Here is a 20,445-nt window from a genome sequence, read left to right as displayed (position 1 = left end):
AGGTTTTACCTACTGCTTCCCAATCACCTTCCTGGTGGGCCTTTTCCCTCAGATCAACACCTTCACCATTTACCTGCTGGAGCAGATTGACATGCATTTTTTTGGAGGGACAGGTTGGTAACACTGTTTCTAATCTTGTTCTTTAATCAAGATCCTAAAGGGATGTTAATTTTAATCTTCTGTTTATACTGGAGGCATCTGTGGGTTTGTGTCTCTGGTTTGATGCCTGTGTGTAGTGTGTATTCAGTGTTTAAAGCCCCTGAAAACTTGACTTTGAATCTCAGTTATTTGTCTATAACATTAAATACTCATGACTAAAAATGAGCAACCAAAATTTTAAATATATGTCTGTCTATCTTTCTGTGTTATTTACTAAGAATTTATCACTTAAATTCCGGTAACCTGCATCACCAGGACTGGGAATCAATCAGATTTGATTGACACTGACTGAACAACCAAACAGCTGTCATGACATTATTACCTGAGAAGTTATCTGGGCCTTTAAGTAAAGATAAATCTTAGTGATTTAAAACCCATAAGAGTACCACTACTACAGTACATGCTTGGCTTTGTTTCTCATTGTTTAATACCTCTGCACGTATTTTCACTCCAATTTGTGTGTCTCAGCTGCTACGAGTCTCATCTCTGCAGTCTACAGCATCCTACGCAGTCTGATCGCTCTGTCTCTGCTCTACGGTTTCTGCTTCGGAGCTCTCAAGGTAGAAATAAAAATAAATAAATAAAAAAAAACACACAGCAAAGGCCTTTTTCTCCTTTTTTTTCTATTTGTACTGAGTTTGTGTTCATGGTCATCCTCCTGGTTATAGGAATAGAAGAAGACAGGCAGTTATAAATAGCGTGCAGCCAGGGAGTTTCACTGATGGAACTAAGCAGAGCTGCAGCAAAATACAAAGTGCTGCAAGTCATCCTTCAAAAGTGACTACAAGATCGTAACTGGTGGGGGAAGAAGCTTTTAAACCGTGAAGATATAAAAGAAATAGTTTTAAAAAGGTACATGGCGGTGTGATTCACACTGTGTTTGTGTATGTGTGTGTGGTTACAGGAGCCGTGGGATGAGCAGCACACCCCAGCTCTGTTCTCTGGTTTCTGTGGCCTTTTGGTAGTTTTCTCCTACCACCTCAGCCGACAGAGCAGTGACCCCTCTGTACTACTGTGAGTATCTGTGTGTGTGTGTGTGTGTGTGTGTGTGTGTGTGTGTGTGTGTGTGTGTGTGTGTGTGTGTGTGTGTGTGTGTGTGTGAGATGTTAGCGTGCACAGACTGCGCCTGACTACCATCCACTTAATACTCTGTAATAGTTTTAAAATAAATGAAGCATTAGAGGAAATGTGGATGGATGGTTAATGCACTGCCTCTACTTTCCTACTTTATTAATTGTTAGTAATTTCCACACAAGCTGAGAGTTAATTGTGAGCAGAAAGGGAAAATAATATTTATAAACATTGTTTTTCACTTTTCCTCAAATACTTTTATTACAAACTGTTACAAGCCAAATAAAAACAATGTTAAAAATACAAGAGAAGAAGTGAAACTACAAAACATTCACATGTGAGTTTTGTTGTTTTTGTTGTAAGGAAAGAATTTAGTTTATTCAGATATTCAACTTTTTCCATTTCTTTTCTGCTTCTTTTTCAGTTTCGTAACAAAAAAAAAAAAAGCTCATGTTATTCAACAAATAAGATCCTTCTGTTCTTAAAGTCCCCATCATTCACGTGTGACATTTTTAATTACAGATCTCTGATCAAGTCAAAGATAATGCCTGCCTTGGGAGAGAGTGAGGAAGAGGAGGAGGAAACTACAGACATTAAAGACCCACTGCCGGAGAAACTGCAGAGCTCGATGGTAACTAAGGATTAACATAGAAATAAACTGGTGTAATGCAGTTTTGTTTCATCAGTAGATGATGAGTTCAGGTTATAATCAGACAATTGGATAATTCAGCTCTGAATACATTATCATTTTTCCTCTGAGGATTTATTGAACAGTTTCTATTGTTTTGAAATGCAGTAGCCCTCCAATAATTATCACAAAAAAATCAAAACTAGGTAACACTGTGCACCTGAGTTGTGGAATTCATGCATCCTGTATGTGAGTCGCCTTAAACACCAGACAATGAAACAGTGTTTGCTGTCGATCATTGTGTGCAATTACAGGGAATTATGCATCAGAGAAAACAAGCCTCCCGCCGCCTTTTACAGTATTAATGGGGATTGTGAAGCTCTTAACTCTTCTCAAGCTGCTGTGTCTTTGATCTGCAAAAACTAAAGGCTCAGAACAATTAGACAGGAGTATTCACACACCTAAATGAGTCTGACGAACAAATGTGTTTTCATTCGGTGTGGATTATGAATTATTGCAGCTTCCCCTCCCTCTTGTGCTCCACAGAAGGAGATTCTGCTGTCGGATGTGGTCGTGTGCTCTGTCGCCTACATCCTAACCTTCGCTATAACTGCGAGTACCGTGTTCCTGTCTCTCAAGGTGAGATACATTTTTTATATTTTATTGGTTGAAATATTCATCTTCATCATGTTTCTAACATTATACACCGCTCGTATCCAGCCCTTTGTGACCATCGTGCTGTACGCTCTGGCGGGAACAGTAGGCTTTGTCACCCACTACCTGATCCCCCAGCTGAGGAAGCACCACCCTTGGTTGTGGATCTCCCACCCGGTCCTCAAGACGAAGGAGTACCACCAGTTTGAACCTAGAGGTCAGCTTACCTACAAGTGTCTCTTAATTATTTACTGTTAAGTATGTGAACCCCCAGATCAACGAGCAGAAAACGGGCACCATCTTCACAAGCGCACAGGTCTCTAAATTTGTTTTGTACAAAATGTTTAACTCTTTATCTGTGCCTGGATCCATGTCTGCATACAGGACAAATCCACAGAGTGATGGACAGTAATGAGGATTTGACGGAGATGGCCTTGATTTTTAGACATGTTATCAGCCTGGCTGTAAGGGTGTCAGTCACTCCCCCACTTTGGACCAGACAGGAAATATTTCAATAACTAGTCAATGTATTGTTATGAAATTTGGTGCTCGAAGGATGAATCCTCTCTGACTTTGGTGACCCTGTCGCACTACCAGCAGGTCAAAGTCTCACTTGTCCAGTGAAATAACTTGACATCTGTGAGATGGATTGGCACATTATTTTGTACAGACATTCATGGTCCCCAGATGATGAATCCTAATGACATTGGTGACGACCTGACTTTTTGTGTAGTGGCACCATGAGGTTGGATTCACACCCAATAGCTATGAAGATATATAGGTTGCTATTGCACCACCGTTTGATGGAATGCCATCTCATTCCACCAAAATCTTTTAGATAGTTTTTGAGATAGCAACCTTGGCTGAGATAAATATGATGAGTATGATTATGACCTATCAGCATGATGTCTCTTACTGAATTACAAAAAGCACATACTCCCAGAAACATTGCACTGAGTCTCTGGAAATCTGTGATCCTGATCTGAGTTTATTCTTTATTTGTGCTTGTCTATCAGAGGACGCTGTGCTGATGTGGTTCGAGCGACTGTACGTGGGGCTCCTGTGCTTCGAGAAGTACGTGGTGTACCCCGCCATCGTGCTGAGCGCACTCACTAATGACGGATTCGCCCTCAGTCACCGCAAGAAGCTGGGAATCCAGTGAGTGGACAGACACAGCCACAAACACACAGCATCATCAGAGAGAGTGAGAGTGTGTGTGTGTGTGTGTGTGTGTGTGTGTGTGTGTGTGTGTGTGTGTGTGTGTGAGAGTGTGTGTGTGTGTGTGTGTGTGTGTGTGTGTGTGTGTGTGTGTGTGTGTGTGTGTGTGTGTGTGTGTGTGTGTGTGTGTGTGTGTGTGTGTGTGTGTGTGTGTGGTGACCCAGCTGTTGAATCTGTTGTCTGCCTCCGCCTCCAGCTGTGATGTTCTCCTGACGACAGTCGCTGGACTGAAACTCCTGCGTTCATCCTTCTGCAACCCCAGCTTCCAGTTCCTCACTCTGCTCTTCACACTCGTCTTTTTCCACTTCGACTGCCCGCGCGCCTCCGAGAGCTTCCTGCTGGACTTCTTCATCATGTCTATCATCTTCCACAAGGTGGGAGAAAGATACAGCAGATGCATCCAGATATAGTTTCTTCAAGCCTGAGGTTTTATTATCATTTGTAGTGATGTGGAAGAATGTAATAGATATAACATTATTTTCCTTTTGGACAAAGGTTAGTGAGTTAAACAACAGACGCTACCATCAAATGTTTCAAACGTGTCGCTCTCAGTATTCTGCTGAGCTCTTCTCACAGACTGTGTGTGTGTGTTTCTGTCCAGATGCGTGAGCTGTTGCTGAAGCTCCATTTCATCCTGGTTTACATCGCTCCCTGGCAGATCGCCTGGGGCAGCGCTTTCCACGCCTTCGCTCAGCCGTTTGCAGTGCCTCGTATCCTTTCTCTAAATCCTGTGTGTGTGTGTGTGTGTGTGTGTTAAAGTGTACCTGCTTTTCTTTCCTTCACCGGTGTGTGTCCAGACTCGGCTATGCTGCTGCTCCAGACGTTGCTCACCACCATCTTCTACACCCCGCTGGCCCCCTTCCTGGGCAGCGCCATATTCATTTCCTCCTATCCACGGCCCATCAAGTTCTGGGAGCGAAACTACAAGTAAGGCCCAGATAAAGTGTTTGAGTGGGTGTGGCGTGAGCTTCCCAAGCAGTCTGGAGGTGGCACTGAAAATCGTTTGCTCACATTGTGAATTTAGATTGAAGAAATGCTGAAAGCTGCCAGTTCAAGAAAAGGTTGAATTGTCAACAAATCCTGTGGAAAGACCAATAATGATTTAATCATACCAATTAAAAAGTGTTGTTAATCAGCCTGTTAGATCTTATTTCTCCATGACATAGTGTTGTCCAAAAACTATTAAAAACTCATCAATGTGTTCCTTCATTACTATGAACATGAGCACTGTAGCTTATTTTGTGTTAGTTGAGTCCCAGACTCTTGCTATAAATACTCACAATCCACAGCTAAAAATAGTCCCCAACCTGCACTATTTCCTCCTGTTTTTGTAACATTTACTAAACACTACAGTTCCCGCCTGTTTTAGGAAATTATTATTTTGAAAAAATGTTTTAATTAAACTATATTTTTTATATTTTGAAATATTTTTTTTTTTGTTTTGTTTTTAAAAATGTATGTCCCCAGTAGGAGCCATTGGACTTGGGTCACAGAGATGTTGAGCCTTATTCTTTTATTTTGGTGTTGCTGGGTAGATTTGAAAATTAATATTTGTCATCAAAATCAATGTTGAACACCTCAGAAGTGAAGTGACATCACTGATCACTGTATCCATGTGACACGTGTCATCACTGCCTCTACTGCTGCTGGGTGTACTTTTCACATCTGTCTGTTTTTTCCATCTCGAATCAGTCTCATCTTTTTGAGCGAAGCTAGGCGGATTAGCAGATAAACACTACGTCCCCTCCTCCCCCTCTCTCTGTCTCACTCACACTTGCACAACGTAACCCCTCTGTTCCCTCTCACTTATTGATGTAAGAGACCGTTTGTGCTCCAGCTCGCTGAAAGCACTCCAAAAATACTCCTGCAGCTTTGTTGTGCACACTGCAGTGATTTGACACGAGGTAGCCCGTGATTATATTTAGACTGTGTTGACAGTATTTGAACTGAAACTCGTGACATTAAAACCAATGACGGCTTCATCTCTGCTGGAGTCAGATCTCGGTGCACGGACGACAGGGAGGCACGTGTTTTATTCAGGTTCTTCATCTTGAAATATTTAGTTTCAAGTGTTGCTGCAGGGGTGTTCATTTACAACCAGTGTGATGCGTTTCGTTCCTCAGAAGGCACTGAAGGAGATTCACTATAAGAGGACTTGTTCTTCATCAGTGATTTCTTTTCTGAGAAACAACAGTGAAGCAGTCCTGAGAGGATTTTGAAGTGATATATATTATCTGTATCAGCTCCTCTCAGTCTGCTTTGGGGATTGTCATTTGAAAATAGCTGTAGACTTGAGTCAAAACTGATACTGTTGCGTTTCATTCACCCTATTTTACACGAGAAATACTTGTCACCGTAGCATGAGTGGTCGCTCTATATGTTTTGTTCAGTTTTTTTGTCTGCCTCCTGTTCCATGCAGCACGAAGCGCATTGACAACTCCAACAGCAGACTGGTGTCCCAAGTGGATAAGGAGACAGGTGAGTCCTTTCTTACAGTTACAATTTCCTGTGTCAATATTGTGAATTTAAGTTTTTATCCATATCCGCACAAAAGACACAAATTACCTTCTTGTAGATTAGAATCGTTATAGGAAGGAAGCAACTGAACTTTACCAACTTTTTTTCCACAATCTTTTCATTTGTGTCTTGACACTCGTACGTCCATCTGACCTTTCGCTTTCGCCCTGCCTCTCTCTTGCAGGCTGTGATGATAACAACCTAAATTCCATCTTTTACGAGTACCTGACTCGCTCGCTGCAGCATTCACTTTGTGGCGACCTCATGCTGGGCCGATGGGGCAACTACAGCGCCGGAGACTGTTTCATTCTGGCTTCTGACTACCTCAACGCCCTGGTCCATCTGATCGAGATCGGCAACGGGCTGGTCACTTTCCAGCTGAGGGGTCTGGAGTTCAGAGGTACAGTCTGACCATCCCTACCTCCTTCATAGTCAGAATGGACGGTTAAATAACTCGGTGTCTCACTGCTACACCTCCATCTCTCTCCATCTGCAGGTACATACTGCCAGCAGCGAGAGGTGGAGGCCATCACAGAGGGCGTGGAGGAAGACGACGCGTGCTGCTGCTGCGAGCCGGGCCACTTGCCTCACATGCTGTCATGCAACGCCGCTTTCAACCTGCGCTGGCTGGCCTGGGAGGTGATGGCCACCAAGTACCTGCTGGAGGGTTACAGCATCAGTGAGAACAACGCCGCCACCATGCTGCAGGTGTACGACCTCCGAAAGCTGCTCATCACCTACTACCTGAAGGTGCGGTTTCACGCCAAACTGAAACACCCAGGAGAGGAGAGGATGTGTTTATACTGCGGCAGTGTGTTGCAGAACTAGATGATTGTATGAGTGCTGGGAATATGAAACACAACAGATACCGACATATTCCCACTAAGGCTGTGCAACATATCAATATTTAGAATTTGCCTTTTTTTGACAATATACTATCTCAGACTTCATGAAATTCATTTTGGTGAAATTAACACTAAAAATCTTGTTTTTGTCTCTATCTTTTAAGTCATCTTTTTCTTTCATTTTGTTAAGCACTAAAAATGAAATGCTTCCATTCATCATGCTGTGCAATGTAAAAACAAAAACATTGACTTGACAAACTGACATCTAATTTTCTCTTAAAAGATACTGATTATTTATCCATATTGCTGAGCTGTACTACGTTCAACAAGCTGGATACCTGATAAACACGCTGAAGTAAAAAAAAAATTCACCACTTTCTTCAGCCTACATTAAAAAAAAAAAAAAAAAGATGGGGCTAGAGCTTCCAGAAATATTTTGGATGATTTGAAGGTGGAAAGATGTTGATGCGTCTGTAGAAACTCTTGTTCATGCCCCTCTCTATGCTAGCACCATCATAGCATTCACAGCAGCTGCTAGCATAGCTGCAGACCCTTAGTATTTTATAATAAACTTTATGTAGCATGTTAATTAACAAAGTTACAAAGTGCTTAACAGAATGAAAAATGGGAATTAAAAAACATGTCCTGTGCTGTAGATGCCAGGACATGTTTTCAAACTAAACAGCAGCAAGAGATCCCTCAGTCCAGAGTCGTTTCTTCTGGTTTGAAGCATCTGAGAACGTCCACATGTGCTATACCTGATCTGCTGTTGACGGTGTCAGAGCTCAGATTTGATTATTTTGACATCAGGAGTCGCTGGTATTGAAGGGAACCTAGTGCGGCGTTAATAATGCATCAGCTTTTGACATTCAATCAGCCTGTCTCCAGCGGCGGACAGAAAATTGAATATTCCTTTTGTTTAAACAGGCTGTTAAAGATTAGCCTGTCTAATAATTACAAATGGCAGCTTGCCAATAGCTGATTCCAGATGTGATCAACACACAACACTTCCTTCCCTTTTACTTTCCTTGCGATTAGCATTTTACTCTCGTCTTATCTTGTCTGAGTTTAAAAAAAAAAAAAAAAAAAGAAATCTTGTCTGAACCCCCCCCTCCCCCCCCTCACAGAGTATCATCTACTACCTGGTCCACTCGCCCAAACTGTCCACCTGGCTGAAGGACGCCGCCATCCAGGAGGCACTGCAGTCCTACACCAAGTGGCACCACATTGAGCGCGACCCTCAGGTGTTCAGTGTGAAGATCGATGAAGACTACGTGCACTGCCTGCAGGGGGTGACGCGAGCCAGCTTCTGCAACGTCTACCTGGAGTGGATCCAGTACTGCGCTGGGAAGATGGAGACGGTACATCACTTAAAGATTATTCTATTGGACTTCATTTTGGGGTTAGAGTAGCTGAGTGATTTTCTACTGCTGTTTCTCATGGCTGCAACTGTGAAATAATTTCATTGATTCATCTTTTTTTTTTCTTGCTTTGTCATTTCATCTTTAAAATGTCAGAAAATAGTGAACAATTTGTCTTACCAACAACACCAACCTATAATAACTACTCAGGCAAAGAAAATAAGCAAATATTCACATTTGAGAAGCTAGAACTGGGGGATTTCTGACTGACTGAATTAGTTAAATGTTTAATTAGTCATAGAAATTCAGCTCTGCTATTATATTTAATTCAGAAATGTCAGATGAGTAAAAGGGAAAAAGCAAAAGCTGCAAATTGTTCTTGGGGGGAAAACGGTTGCATGACAAAGCAACATTTTATAACCACAAATGCATCATGAGAGAAGGCAGAATCTTTTTTTCCCGTACACCAGCATCTCCATGTTTGTCTTGTGTCTCTTTGTATTTGTGTCCAGCCTGTGGAGAGCGATGAAGACTCTCCTCTGGTTACTCTGTCCTACGCTCTCTCCGTCCTGGGGAGGAGATCCCTCGGCACGGCGTCACACAACATGTCCAACAGGTAAACCTTAGAAAAGGACCTGTAATCACTCTCTGAACCGAGTTGTGTGGGAGGGTCGTGGGGATTCTTACAACAGGATTTTACTCGCGTGTTGTACTCTCAGTATGAGCTAATGAATTCTGGTAAGAGCCACAGGGTCCCACTGTGCAAGTACAGTCACTAAAAATATGTGTCCCACTTTGAGTTAAACTTATTAATGAGTAATTCATTGAGGACAGACAAAAGGTAGGCAGCAGCTGAGATAACTGGATGGTTCCTATTACTGTATGATCCTTGTAACATTTGCTGAACAGAGACCACAGTGGCCACGAGTGACATTTACAGGTGAATGGTAAAGTTCATGTTTTGGATTTCTTGTATTTTCAGCAACTTTTCGTTTCGTGCCTTGTATGTTTTTATGGAGCAAATTCAATACAAGACAGTTTCTTTTTCAGGAGACAAACTCAACAAACTCAAACTCAACCTCGACTTTAAGCTTGATATTGTTCAAATTTGTGATTTGGGGCTTCATAAAAAAATTATTCTTCTTTGGATTAATTGCTTAATCAAATACAAATAATTAATACCAATAAAATAAAAACTACCAGGAAAATACCAATATAACTTTGAAAATGTAATAAAGTTAATTAATGTAAAAATACATTAATATTAAACGTAGCATTGAGCGTGTTCTTCTGCATTCTGAAATTTTGTATTTCGTGTTATTTATAAAATACAAAAAACGACAGTTGTAGAATTTGACTGGATGTAAAGGTGCTGAAAGGTTATGTATTAGATGTAAAATCAGGATTAAGTTCAGCATTAGTAGATATTCACCTGCAGTTAGACATGTGCACCAGAAGGGGGCGCCAGCATCTAAATCTTCAAACATCCACATCAGTCAGACGGATAACTGTCACTGCACACTGCACTCAAATGACTTTTTGTCTAAAAATATTTCATAGTTTCATAACCTGTCTCTTTCTCTCTCTCTCCCTCCCCCTCTTCATCCCTCCACCACTTTCCTCCCACCACGAAGTCTGGAATCATTTCTGTATGGTTTCAACACCCTGTTTAAAGGCGACTTCCGCATCGCCACAAAAGACGAGTGGGTTTTCGCTGATCTGGACCTCCTGCAGAAAGTGGTGGCTCCTGCTGTCAGAATGAGCCTCAAACTGCACCAGGTAAAGAACACGGTGCTTTTAAATGGCTGCTGCTGTATCTTTATGGTGTAATTCAGGGACTGTAAACCTGCCTCCTGTCTACCTCTGTTTATTGTGTTGATTTTTCCTCTCTTGCAGTTCAATGCAGAGAAGGTTTTGACTAATTCTGCATTTCTGATAACACCTTTAGGGTGGTCATTTCTCCTCCCTGGAATAGACATCTTCCTAAAATCTGATTACATCCCCCAGTGCTCCATCATGCCTTTCCTGCCCTTTCAGGATCACTTCACCTGTCTGGAGGAGACCGAGGAAGCGTCCATCTTGTACGAAGCCATCACAAATTACCGCAGCAGCCTGGTCATCTGCCACGAGAGTGACCCTGCGTGGCGTAAGGCGGTGCTATCGAGCCGCGACACGCTGCTCACGCTGAGACACATGATCGATGACGGCACGGACGAGTATAAGATCATCATGCTTTACAAACGCCACCTCAGCTTCAAGGTTATAAAGGTAAAAGGTTGTCCGTGGTTCAATTTGCAGGCACAGTCAGGAAATGTAGGTACAGACAGTGAATGAATGTAAAAAAAATATATATATACCAACTTGGACAACTTGGCTGTGAAGTTCATCCTTGAGGTGCGTCACTAAACATCCAGCACAATCACGTTTCTGTCCGTATGGCGGCGCTCAGACGTGTACTTCATCATCACTAAGTCAAATCTGAACAGAAAAGGGAAAAGCATGACCACAAGTGCTCACCTGAGACCCAGCTCAGGTGCTTTCTGATGCCAAGTGTCGACTGCAGCTGAATATATCTGAATACAAAATAGTAGGTTTGAACAGCGGCTGAGCTGCAGCACAAGAACTGAACGACTATAGTAGTAACTTTATTTCAGACACAGCGACCCTTATCAGTTTAAAAGTAAAATAAATAAAACATCCTGCAGGACAATGACACAAAAAATAAAATTGTCGCAATTTACAAATCTAGTCACAAACATATGACTCGCACTTGTCCATCTTGGAAGCTTGAGCAAGACTCTGAATGCATCATTATATATGGCACCAGAAGCTTCTTTCATTTTTGCTTTACAATAACTGCACCACATGGACATCGGATCATCCCTGATGATGTGACCCAAGTGCCTTACTTCTTTCACTACAATTAGCACTTAAAGTTTCAATCGTTCATCATTATGGGATGATGTTAAAGGAGGAGTTTGACATTTTAGGAAATATGCTTATTTGCCTTATTACCAAGAATTAGATGAGATGATCAGACGGACAGGCTGCCTCTTCCCCCATGTTTCCGGTCGTGAGCAGATGACAATGGTTCTGTCTCGTTCCAGGATATACAGTATATTATTTCCTGGTATCATAAGCAGTGGCAGAGACCAGCCAATACCATTACAATTATGTTTTATGACAATGCAGGATAATAAAACATAAATTTAAAAAGTAATTTCACCATCATGTTCTCTGAGTCTTTCGTCTATGAACTCCTTTATTATCGCATCTCTCTCTGCAGATCAATAAGGAGTGTGTGCGAGGTCTGTGGGCGGGGCAGCAGCAAGAGCTGGTGTTTCTCCGGAACCGAAACCCGGAACGTGGCAGCATCCAGAACTCAAAGCAAGCGCTGAGGAACATGGTCAACTCGTCCTGCGACCAGCCGCTGGGATACCCCATGTATGTGTCATTCACAGCTACACACAGAGCTTAGGCATGAAAGTTTGCGTTGATGGAAATACTGCTGTGTTTGTTGATGCCTTCACCTTTGCAGCGTGCGTGGTTTTAAAAATCTCAAACTACATTGATTGGAGGTGTTTAACGCGTGACTGATAGTATGACATTTATTTCATAATATTTCCAGGTATGTGTCACCACTGACAACATCGTATGCAGGAACACACCGTACGCTCCGCAGCATTGGAGGAGGGGCTTTAAGTCTGGACTCCATTCGTTCCTGGCTCTGCACTAAATGGTTACGGTCAGTTCATTATTTCCTATCTCAGTCAATAGTGCAGTCTGTCTTTCTCTCCTTGCCTCCTCACACTCAACCTGCCTTCTTTTTGACTGAGCTCTTCAATTAACACTTCACATGATAAACGTGCTGTAGAAAAACAAATCCTCCCCTCATAATTTTTCTTTTTTATTTAGTTCAGTGTCGGGTAAAAAAGACAGCGCTGTAACTGAAAGGTCATGGGTTCAGTTCCCGGAAAAACCATCAGTCTCAGAGTCTTAGAATAAGACCCTCGGGGTAAGAGGGTAAGAGAAGGCATGGTTTGATTTATTTGGCTGTATTTAGAGTGCACACTTAAAGTAAAAACTGGGATGCTTCTTACAATCAACTAACTGACTGTCAGCTGAGGAGTATTGCTCAGATGTCCTCAGTCTTGAGCAGCTAAAATATGGTTTTATAGGTCATTCTCATAAGAGCAGGAAAAAGTATCAAGCTGATAAAAGAATCTTTTTCTGTGTTTTCTTTTGCGGGTATTTGGTGTAAATCACTCTGGATAATGTGCACACCGCAGCGTGATGCTCCGGCTGCTGCTGAGTGAGTGCTTCTCTGGATTTACAGATATTGACATAGTGGAAGTCAGTGCTTAATGTAGTTTTAAATACATGTAGAGGGACAGTGGGAGGGCAGAGTGGGAGGGCAGCCAAACGCTATGACTTTCTGCTGTAGCTGCAATGTTGCTTCTCACTTCCCTCCTTCTCTCTCGTCCTCTACATCCATCTCTCCCTTCATCTTCTCTCCCTTCTCAATCCCTCTTTCAGACATTACCTTCAGCATGATTACTGTATAGGCCCTGCATTAACCTCTGCGGGTCAGCTAATGGTTTATGTATATATATGTGTGTGTGTGTGTGTGTGGCTCTCTCTTAAGCTTCTTAGTAGCTGAGTTTTCCTTTCAGATTAGATTGTTAATCCTGTTTCATCGGCCTTCAGATAAAGGTGTTGTCTTAATTTCACTAAGTAGCTGAGGAACCAAGGAGACGAGCCGCGCCTCCTCAGCCAGAGCGCATTTAACTAATTTAAGAGGAAGACTGCACTAGTGTGTGTCACATATGCTAGCACAGTTACGCAACATCCCTCTCTGTCTGAGTGTAGGTTTGTGTGTGTGTGTGTGTGTGTGTGTGTGTGTGTGTGTGTGTGTGTGTGTGTGTGTGTTTAACCAGCTGGAATAGTCAAGGCTTGCTAAATTTTTGATGGCCCTTTGCCAGTTTGTGTCCTTTGCACTGATGTGGACATGAATAAGTAAATCATTGTTTTGCGCGCGTGTGTGTGTGTGTGTGTGTGTGTGTGTGTGTGTGTGTGTGTGTGTGTTCTGTAGGGTGCGTAAGGACAACCTGACCAGCTGTAACAGCGGCGTGAACATGGAGGATGTGGACTGCGGTGCCGGTGGTTCGTCCTCGCTGAGTCACAACCGCCCGTCCTCCGTCACTTCCAACAGCTTGAGCCTCTACCAGCAAAGAGCCAGGACCACACACAGCCACAGACACCACAACGCAGGTACACACCAGCACACACACACAAAAACCAGGTCTCATTATCCTTGTGGAAAATTTCTATTCACGGCATTGGTTCCCTTATTGTGACCTTAACAGGGACCTACCTGAAATTTTGCCAAATGAAACATCTTCAAACTCCGATTCGAGAGACTGAAATCAGAGAAATTCTGTTGCACTATTTGTGCTTGTTAAAGGCCTGAAACATTTAGCAGTTGCCAATTATTTTTCTGTGGCTCCACTAATCGATTCATCAATTAATTGTTTCAGCTACAATTGAATCATTAAAGTGTGTATTTCTGCGTGTGTATGTTTATGTGTCTGCAGCTAGGAGAGAGTACCGCAGTCGGTCAGTGCAGCCTCAGAGTCAGCGCCCCCCCGTCAGCAGCCAATCGGGGCCCATCCTGGACTCAGGCTCCACCCATGGGCTCGTCCAGCGTCTGTCCAACAGTCAACTGTCCTTCAACACGTCCATAGCCTCTATATTCTCCCAGGTAAACACACAGTTAAGTTTAGCGTGTGTGTGCTGAGGGAATGAAGTGACGAGAGGATCGTTGTCTCTCCTCAGGTCCCTCGTCTCTCAGGAGCAGGAGGGATCAGCTCGCAGCTCCAGGCAGCGCAGCATCAGCAGCGCTCCAGCCAGGTAAGAGCGTGTTATACTTCTATACGTACAAACTTTGTTGGCTAACACACTACAATACATGGTTAACAGACAGAGCTTTCAAAACTGACAACTTTTAAAATAAAAAAAAAAAATAAAAAAAAAATAAAGAAGTTGTACATGATCTCAGACTGAAATCAAATATATAGACTTCAGGAAGTATTTGCAAATGGTAATATTCTTATAAAATGAAGACTGTATGCAGCATACTCAAATTAAAAGTAGATTTAGAGAAACCCAGCCTCAATGACTATTTTTATCTTAAACCCCCTTATATTTCCAATCAGGAAAGACTCATTTGCTTAACAAATAAACTTTTATTGCCATGTGCAAAATGAGATAGGAAAAAGGAGAGATGTGAGAGTCTTTGGTGGTTAAACCACAACGTGATGTCATATGTGATTAGGGGGCGAGGCTGTGCAAAGTACAGGAAACCCCCTGGGGTCTAGACACTGGCGGTGATTTTGAAGATAGGAAGAGGAGAAGACGCAGACCTGGATGCGATGAGAGTGATGAGCTTGGCCTGACTGGATATGAAGACTGGAGGTGAAGGAGGGTCACAGCAACTGCACTGAAATGACAGCTGACGACAGGAGAGAGGAGAACAGATTTTAAAATATGACAGGGACAACTTGATTTGGCTGGTTGAGATCGTGGCACGAGCCGATTGGCTCCCGAGCACCTGAAATCAGCTGATTACAAGTAGGGTGAGAGGAGAATAGAGATGGACTTAAACTGTGGCAGGCAAATTCAATTTAGTATTAATTTAAATAAGTAACTACATTAATGGGGTAAACAAGTCAAATATTGTCTTGACATTTGCAAAGGCATGAGCAATCGGATATAGTTCTAATGGATCGTCGATCACCGATACCATCGTACATCTGCACAACCCTAGTGTGAATACACCCAAGAGGCATTGAGGATGCATTTGAGATCTGATCACTCAGACCACATCCAGTGGTGGTCTGGGCCACATTGAAGGGCCGCCTACGCTACCGACATCCTCTGACACAGTCTGATTAGTCCTGCCACACTTTCATAGGCCCTGTTCAGACCTGTATTAACATCCGTCCCGGGTGATCCGATCACTAAGTGGACAGCTCTCAGTTCGTCAGTTCACACCTGGCTTTAAAATGCATCTCCACATGCGTCTCGATTGACCACTTGTGATCGGATCTCATTTCTTGGTTTTATATGCAAATAAACAGGTATGCCTTTGTTGTTTTAAGCCAAATTGACAGACCGGTCCGTTGTTATTGTTCTTGTGTGCCAAGCTGCGACCTCCTGAGGCCGGCTCCAAAAAGCGAGTCAGTCCTCACAGATTCCCATGTTAAATGCCTCAACTTTACAGCAGAAATAAAGATGTTTGCAGCCTGGTACAAAAGAGTTTTGGTCTCTATCGCTAATTTCCTCCTTCATGACAACTGTGTGAGGGGGGGGTGAATCTTTATATAACTAATTTTAAAAATTGTATTGAAGCTTAAATTTCTGTATAATTGAGGGCTCAGCTCAATGCGCACCTCCTCTTTGCCCATTTTTGGATTAGTTCAGTACTGGCAAGATGGCAACGACAGAACAGCCCACTCTGAGCTTCAAAACCGCTCTTCAGAAAGGTATGGGTGACGTCACGGAGGCTACGTCTCTCTTTATTTAGAGTCTATGGTGTGTGTGTGTGTGAGCAGGGAAGTGAGACTCGATCACAAGTGGTCAATCAAGACGCATGTGGAGAAGCATTTTTAAGGTCAGGTGTGAACTGACGTACTGAGAACTGTCCACTTGTGATCGGATCACTGAAGGCCCAGGTTAATACTGGTGCTGAACGATTAAGCTCATTTTCATCGCCATATGAACATGTGCAATAAACACATCGCAAGAGACTGACTGAAATGCAGTGAATTAGAAAAAAATAATTCACACACACGTGTAGACCTGTTTGGAGTGAACCTTTTACTGGAACTACAGTCTTAGCTCTGAGTTCATCACAACCTTTGCAAGTAAATAAGCAAGAAGTGGCTGACTTCAGTGAGTAGCTACATGATGTCAATGTGAAAGAACTCCAAACTCTGATAGGGTTCATTTGATAATTACAAATATAAAATACTTAATTTCAAATATTGGATATATTATGTTTACTTAGGGTGAAGCGTCTGCTTGAAAACGAGCTTGATATGGGAGTAGCTTTGATGGCAGGATGGTTAACACAGAGTTAACCCGACAATAACTGATTAGCCGATTTTGAGCTTTCAAAGTTGTGCGCAGTAGTTACCCCCAAAATGAACATGTGATTGCAGCGTGAGCAATGATGCCTACCTAGGGAGGCCTGGGACATGAGGCCTGGGACATGAGGCCTGGGACTGCTGAGCAGCTTCCACAACATGAGTGTGATCGGGCTGCAGCACGGAGCCTGGGGGCGGCCGTGGTCACAGAAGATGAGGCGGAGATGTGGCGATCCCCGCGGATTGCGTGAAGTCGGGTCGGGAACAGGTGAAGTGTAGTCTGCAAGAGTGGCCTGCTCCGAGCGACGGACGGGATCACAGCTATCAACTGAACCGCAACTCGTGTGGCTGAGAAAGAGGCGAGAGGCTGGAGAGTTGAGACGCAGGAGTCCGCTCATCTGTTAGAGTTGCTGCATAGACCAAGAGGACTGCTCCTAGCTGCCGACCGCCGCCTGAGGAAAGTGGAAAATCTCCTGCAGCATGACGTGCTGAGATTCAAACCCTCTGGGAGACGACGATGATCAGCGCAAGACATCGGCCTCACGATAATGCAAACGCGACGCGGGATGAACGTGTACAAGCTCGCAGCAACTGCACTGAATTAACCACAGGAGAAAGGACAACAGGTTTTAAAGCATGACGGGGACAACTTAATTGGCTGGTTGAGCTCGTGGCGCGATCTGATTGGTTACCGAGCACCTGAAATCAGCTGATTAGAAGGAGCAGGGTGAGAGAGGGAGAATAGAGATAGTCTTCCTGATTGAACGTGCCCCTAAGCTTCATTTTAAAAAGTATCCAGAGGATATACGGTACCACTTACATGCCCAATGGCTTCATTTCCAATGAGCCGAATGTGTACTCAAAATAAATATTGGTTCAGTTCAGATGTTTATTGTCTCAAAAACATTAAACATAAACACAATAAGACGAATGAAGTCATTAAAAGTCTTCAAATTACAGGAACACTTTATTACAGCCACAGCTGATGATTATTTTCAGTGCTGGGAGTATGCGCGCATATTCTGTATTAAAAAGATGGTAAGGTGTGTGAGGAACTGAGACAGAATAAGATGTGTTAGAATTAAGTAGAAAAAGTGCTCATTGCACATTGGAAAAATTAAAACCTGTTGCACCTAATGTTTGGAAACCTATATGTTCCTGTAGTGTCCATCTGAGATAAGTAGTGACTGTATTGTTAGCATACAAACAGAGGGAGAAATAAAACAAGTGAAAATCAGCTTGTGGTTCAAGAGGAGGGGCTATAAGAGGAACATACAATATAGTCCTTTAGTTGAAGTGAAATGTGATATTTTCATGTCACAGCAGCAAGTTTGTACATTAACATAGTGCCATGTTTAGCAGGAAAACCCCTAAAGTACACTACATTTTGTTTGTGCAGACGCTAAGTGAGATGATGTTATTATCAGCACAAAGCTGAAGCCAAGGTTCTGGGATTAATATTTCTCATTATCATAAAAAAATCATCCAAACAGCTGATGGCCAAAGCATGTGACCACAGTGTATTATTGACTACAAGTTATTCTTAGACACAGCCCGCTGTCTCTGCTCCTATGCACCATCTTACAGTGCTACAGTATATGCAAGAACTGCATTTAGTCCCTGTGCTTTGCCTTTTCTCCAGGTCTCCTCGTCTTCGTCCACTCTCAGCCTGCTGTTTGGGAAGCGTAGTTTCTCCAGCGGCCTGGTAATCTCTGGGCTGTCTGCCGCTGAAGGGGGCAACACCACCGATACGCAGTCGTCGTCCAGCGTCAACATCGCCATCGGGCCCTCACACAGGTCCAGCAGCAGGGCCACACAGGTAGGGAACAAATCATACAGGTAGACATGCAAAGCCCCTGCCTCTTTATACACAGTGCCTCATACAGAACGTGGCCCTGTCGTTACCACGCGGCCTTCACTCAGGCTCAGGAGTAAGACATACAGAACAAGTGTACGTTTTACACTGATAAAACATTGTCTTATTTACTGCTCATTTACTCACAGATGTCTGGTTTTGGTGACATTTCTTCTCGCACTACCTTCATTTCAAAACCAACTCTTGACCACTGAACAGCTAATATCACGCTAAGATCACGAGTTTACAAGTTTCACATTTCAGAAAACATGCTCATTTGCTTTCCTTGGCAAGGGTTAGATGAGAGGATTGATATCACTCTCACATCTTCTTCCTGCCAAGAAATAGACCGGCACATAACCATCATAAAACCTCAACTACTTGTTTGATGTTTGTACGATTAATGAGCTGTAGAGGTGGTGGTAGGTTCTGTGAACATCAAAACATTACTGTATTGGGGGTTACTTGTTACATCCAACTTTAATCGTGAGGTGTAAGGAGTGCTGCAGCCTTTAGGGGCCGCTCATGAGGCTTAAAGAGAATTTAAAGTCTAAGTGTAAAGTCAATCTGAGAGGCGGTCACATGTTAACTGTGTCACTTTCATTGTATCGTCTGAAAATTTGAGCTGTAAAGAAGAGAAGTTAGCATTGATCGTTATTAAACCACTGTAGATAATAATCTCTCTCGCTGTTCATGAGTGCAATACAGACTATAAACAAAGATTATTGCTCTAATGTGTCCCTGCTATGTCTCCTCTCTCTTCCCGTCTCTCTCAGTGGACATCAGAGCCATATGAGAGTATAGACGCGACTTATTCCAACGCAGCCGTCACAGCGAAAGACGGCACACAGTCAGGTGACCGAGGCCAGGTCACCAGCCAGGGATTAGAGAAGACACAGGAAGAGTCAGAATCTTCCTCAACAGCTCCAGATGCAACGGATCAAAAGACTGTCTGAGAGAAGGAGAACACAAACACACACACACACACACACACACACACACACACACACAAGAGTGCCCATACTCATACCACGTACAGAGAGGACTGTATAAAAAGTTACACGTATACACAAACATACAGTGGATTGTATGAGAGAGCACCCATGCACACAAACCTGCCTCCTCTCCTGTCCTCAGCATGTGGTCTCACCCCGTTGTCTGAATGTAAACAAGTGTGAAAACATGGATCTTGGCTCCGGTTGATGAATTAAAGACGTTTTTAAATGAGGCTGCCTCTTTCTATGTTGCTCATGTCATCTGTGTCAAAGCACACAAAGCAAAATGTTTTCTGCTTTCCAGGAATTCATATTTTATTTGAAGTCAACATGTGATCCCTGAGAACTTCTGGTCTCCAGTCAGTGTCATGACCTCCTCACCTCCTATAAACACTACTCCCCAAGGCAAAGGAAACACTGTAGAGGACTATAGTACTTGACGGTATATAAAAAAAAATTTTTCACTGTGGCTGACTGAAACAGAAAAAGAGGAATTCAACACCCGAATCAACCTCAACAGGATGGACGATTTAGGATAAGACACTAAGATAAGGTGGGTATTTTATTCGAGTATCCAGTCCTTTTAGACACTGTTTGTTTAAATTCCTTTACTTTTAACCCAACAATAAAACAAATAAAGGTTTCAGCACTCCTCTCCACAAATTTATAATCTGGAGAAATCTTTGACATGCTTTCATTTATGGGAAATAAAATGTACATAAAGTATAATTGAACTAATTGAATATAATATCCAAATATCCACAAGATAATTCTTATAATTTATGGTCAAATTTTCCTGAGGGTGGTGAAATGTGCATTGGTGAACTCATGACCTTGTTTTTCCCTGAGCTGAATTAGCACTAAACACAGTACAAAGTTTAGCTGAGGCTGACGGGAAATGTTATTACAAATTTTCATGACAATGCATCCTATATTGGCCGAGACGTTTCATGAAAAACCCCATGTCAACCTCGTGGTGGTGCTACAGCATCAAA

The 20,445-nt window shown here is 42.8% G+C and overlaps 1 protein-coding gene across 1 annotated transcript in view; it reads left to right on the top strand.

Annotated features, from left to right (window-relative positions):
* Nucleotides 1-19,683, top strand: part of pcnx2 (pecanex 2) — a 32,110-nt gene extending 12,427 nt beyond the window's left edge. The window contains exons 17-40 of the mRNA XM_056396153.1: nt 3-113; nt 628-719; nt 1,064-1,173; nt 1,753-1,861; nt 2,405-2,497; nt 2,579-2,729; nt 3,529-3,670; nt 3,927-4,104; nt 4,332-4,440; nt 4,528-4,657; nt 6,150-6,208; nt 6,432-6,647; nt 6,744-6,997; nt 8,220-8,453; nt 8,966-9,069; nt 10,088-10,232; nt 10,491-10,721; nt 11,740-11,897; nt 12,082-12,198; nt 13,546-13,724; nt 14,048-14,214; nt 14,289-14,363; nt 18,243-18,419; nt 19,232-19,683. Coding sequence (XP_056252128.1) covers nt 3-113; nt 628-719; nt 1,064-1,173; nt 1,753-1,861; nt 2,405-2,497; nt 2,579-2,729; nt 3,529-3,670; nt 3,927-4,104; nt 4,332-4,440; nt 4,528-4,657; nt 6,150-6,208; nt 6,432-6,647; nt 6,744-6,997; nt 8,220-8,453; nt 8,966-9,069; nt 10,088-10,232; nt 10,491-10,721; nt 11,740-11,897; nt 12,082-12,198; nt 13,546-13,724; nt 14,048-14,214; nt 14,289-14,363; nt 18,243-18,419; nt 19,232-19,411 — 3,521 coding nt within the window. The 3' untranslated portion in view covers nt 19,412-19,683. The remainder of the gene's footprint in view (nt 1-2; nt 114-627; nt 720-1,063; nt 1,174-1,752; nt 1,862-2,404; nt 2,498-2,578; nt 2,730-3,528; nt 3,671-3,926; nt 4,105-4,331; nt 4,441-4,527; nt 4,658-6,149; nt 6,209-6,431; nt 6,648-6,743; nt 6,998-8,219; nt 8,454-8,965; nt 9,070-10,087; nt 10,233-10,490; nt 10,722-11,739; nt 11,898-12,081; nt 12,199-13,545; nt 13,725-14,047; nt 14,215-14,288; nt 14,364-18,242; nt 18,420-19,231) is intronic.
* Nucleotides 19,684-20,445: the final 762 nt, after the last annotated feature.

This window comes from Seriola aureovittata, chromosome 14 (genome assembly GCF_021018895.1).
Source record: "Seriola aureovittata isolate HTS-2021-v1 ecotype China chromosome 14, ASM2101889v1, whole genome shotgun sequence".
Classification (NCBI taxonomy): domain Eukaryota; kingdom Metazoa; phylum Chordata; class Actinopteri; order Carangiformes; family Carangidae; genus Seriola; species Seriola aureovittata.
Note: the sequence above shows the minus strand (reverse complement) of the source record. Positions and strands in the feature narration are given on the sequence as shown.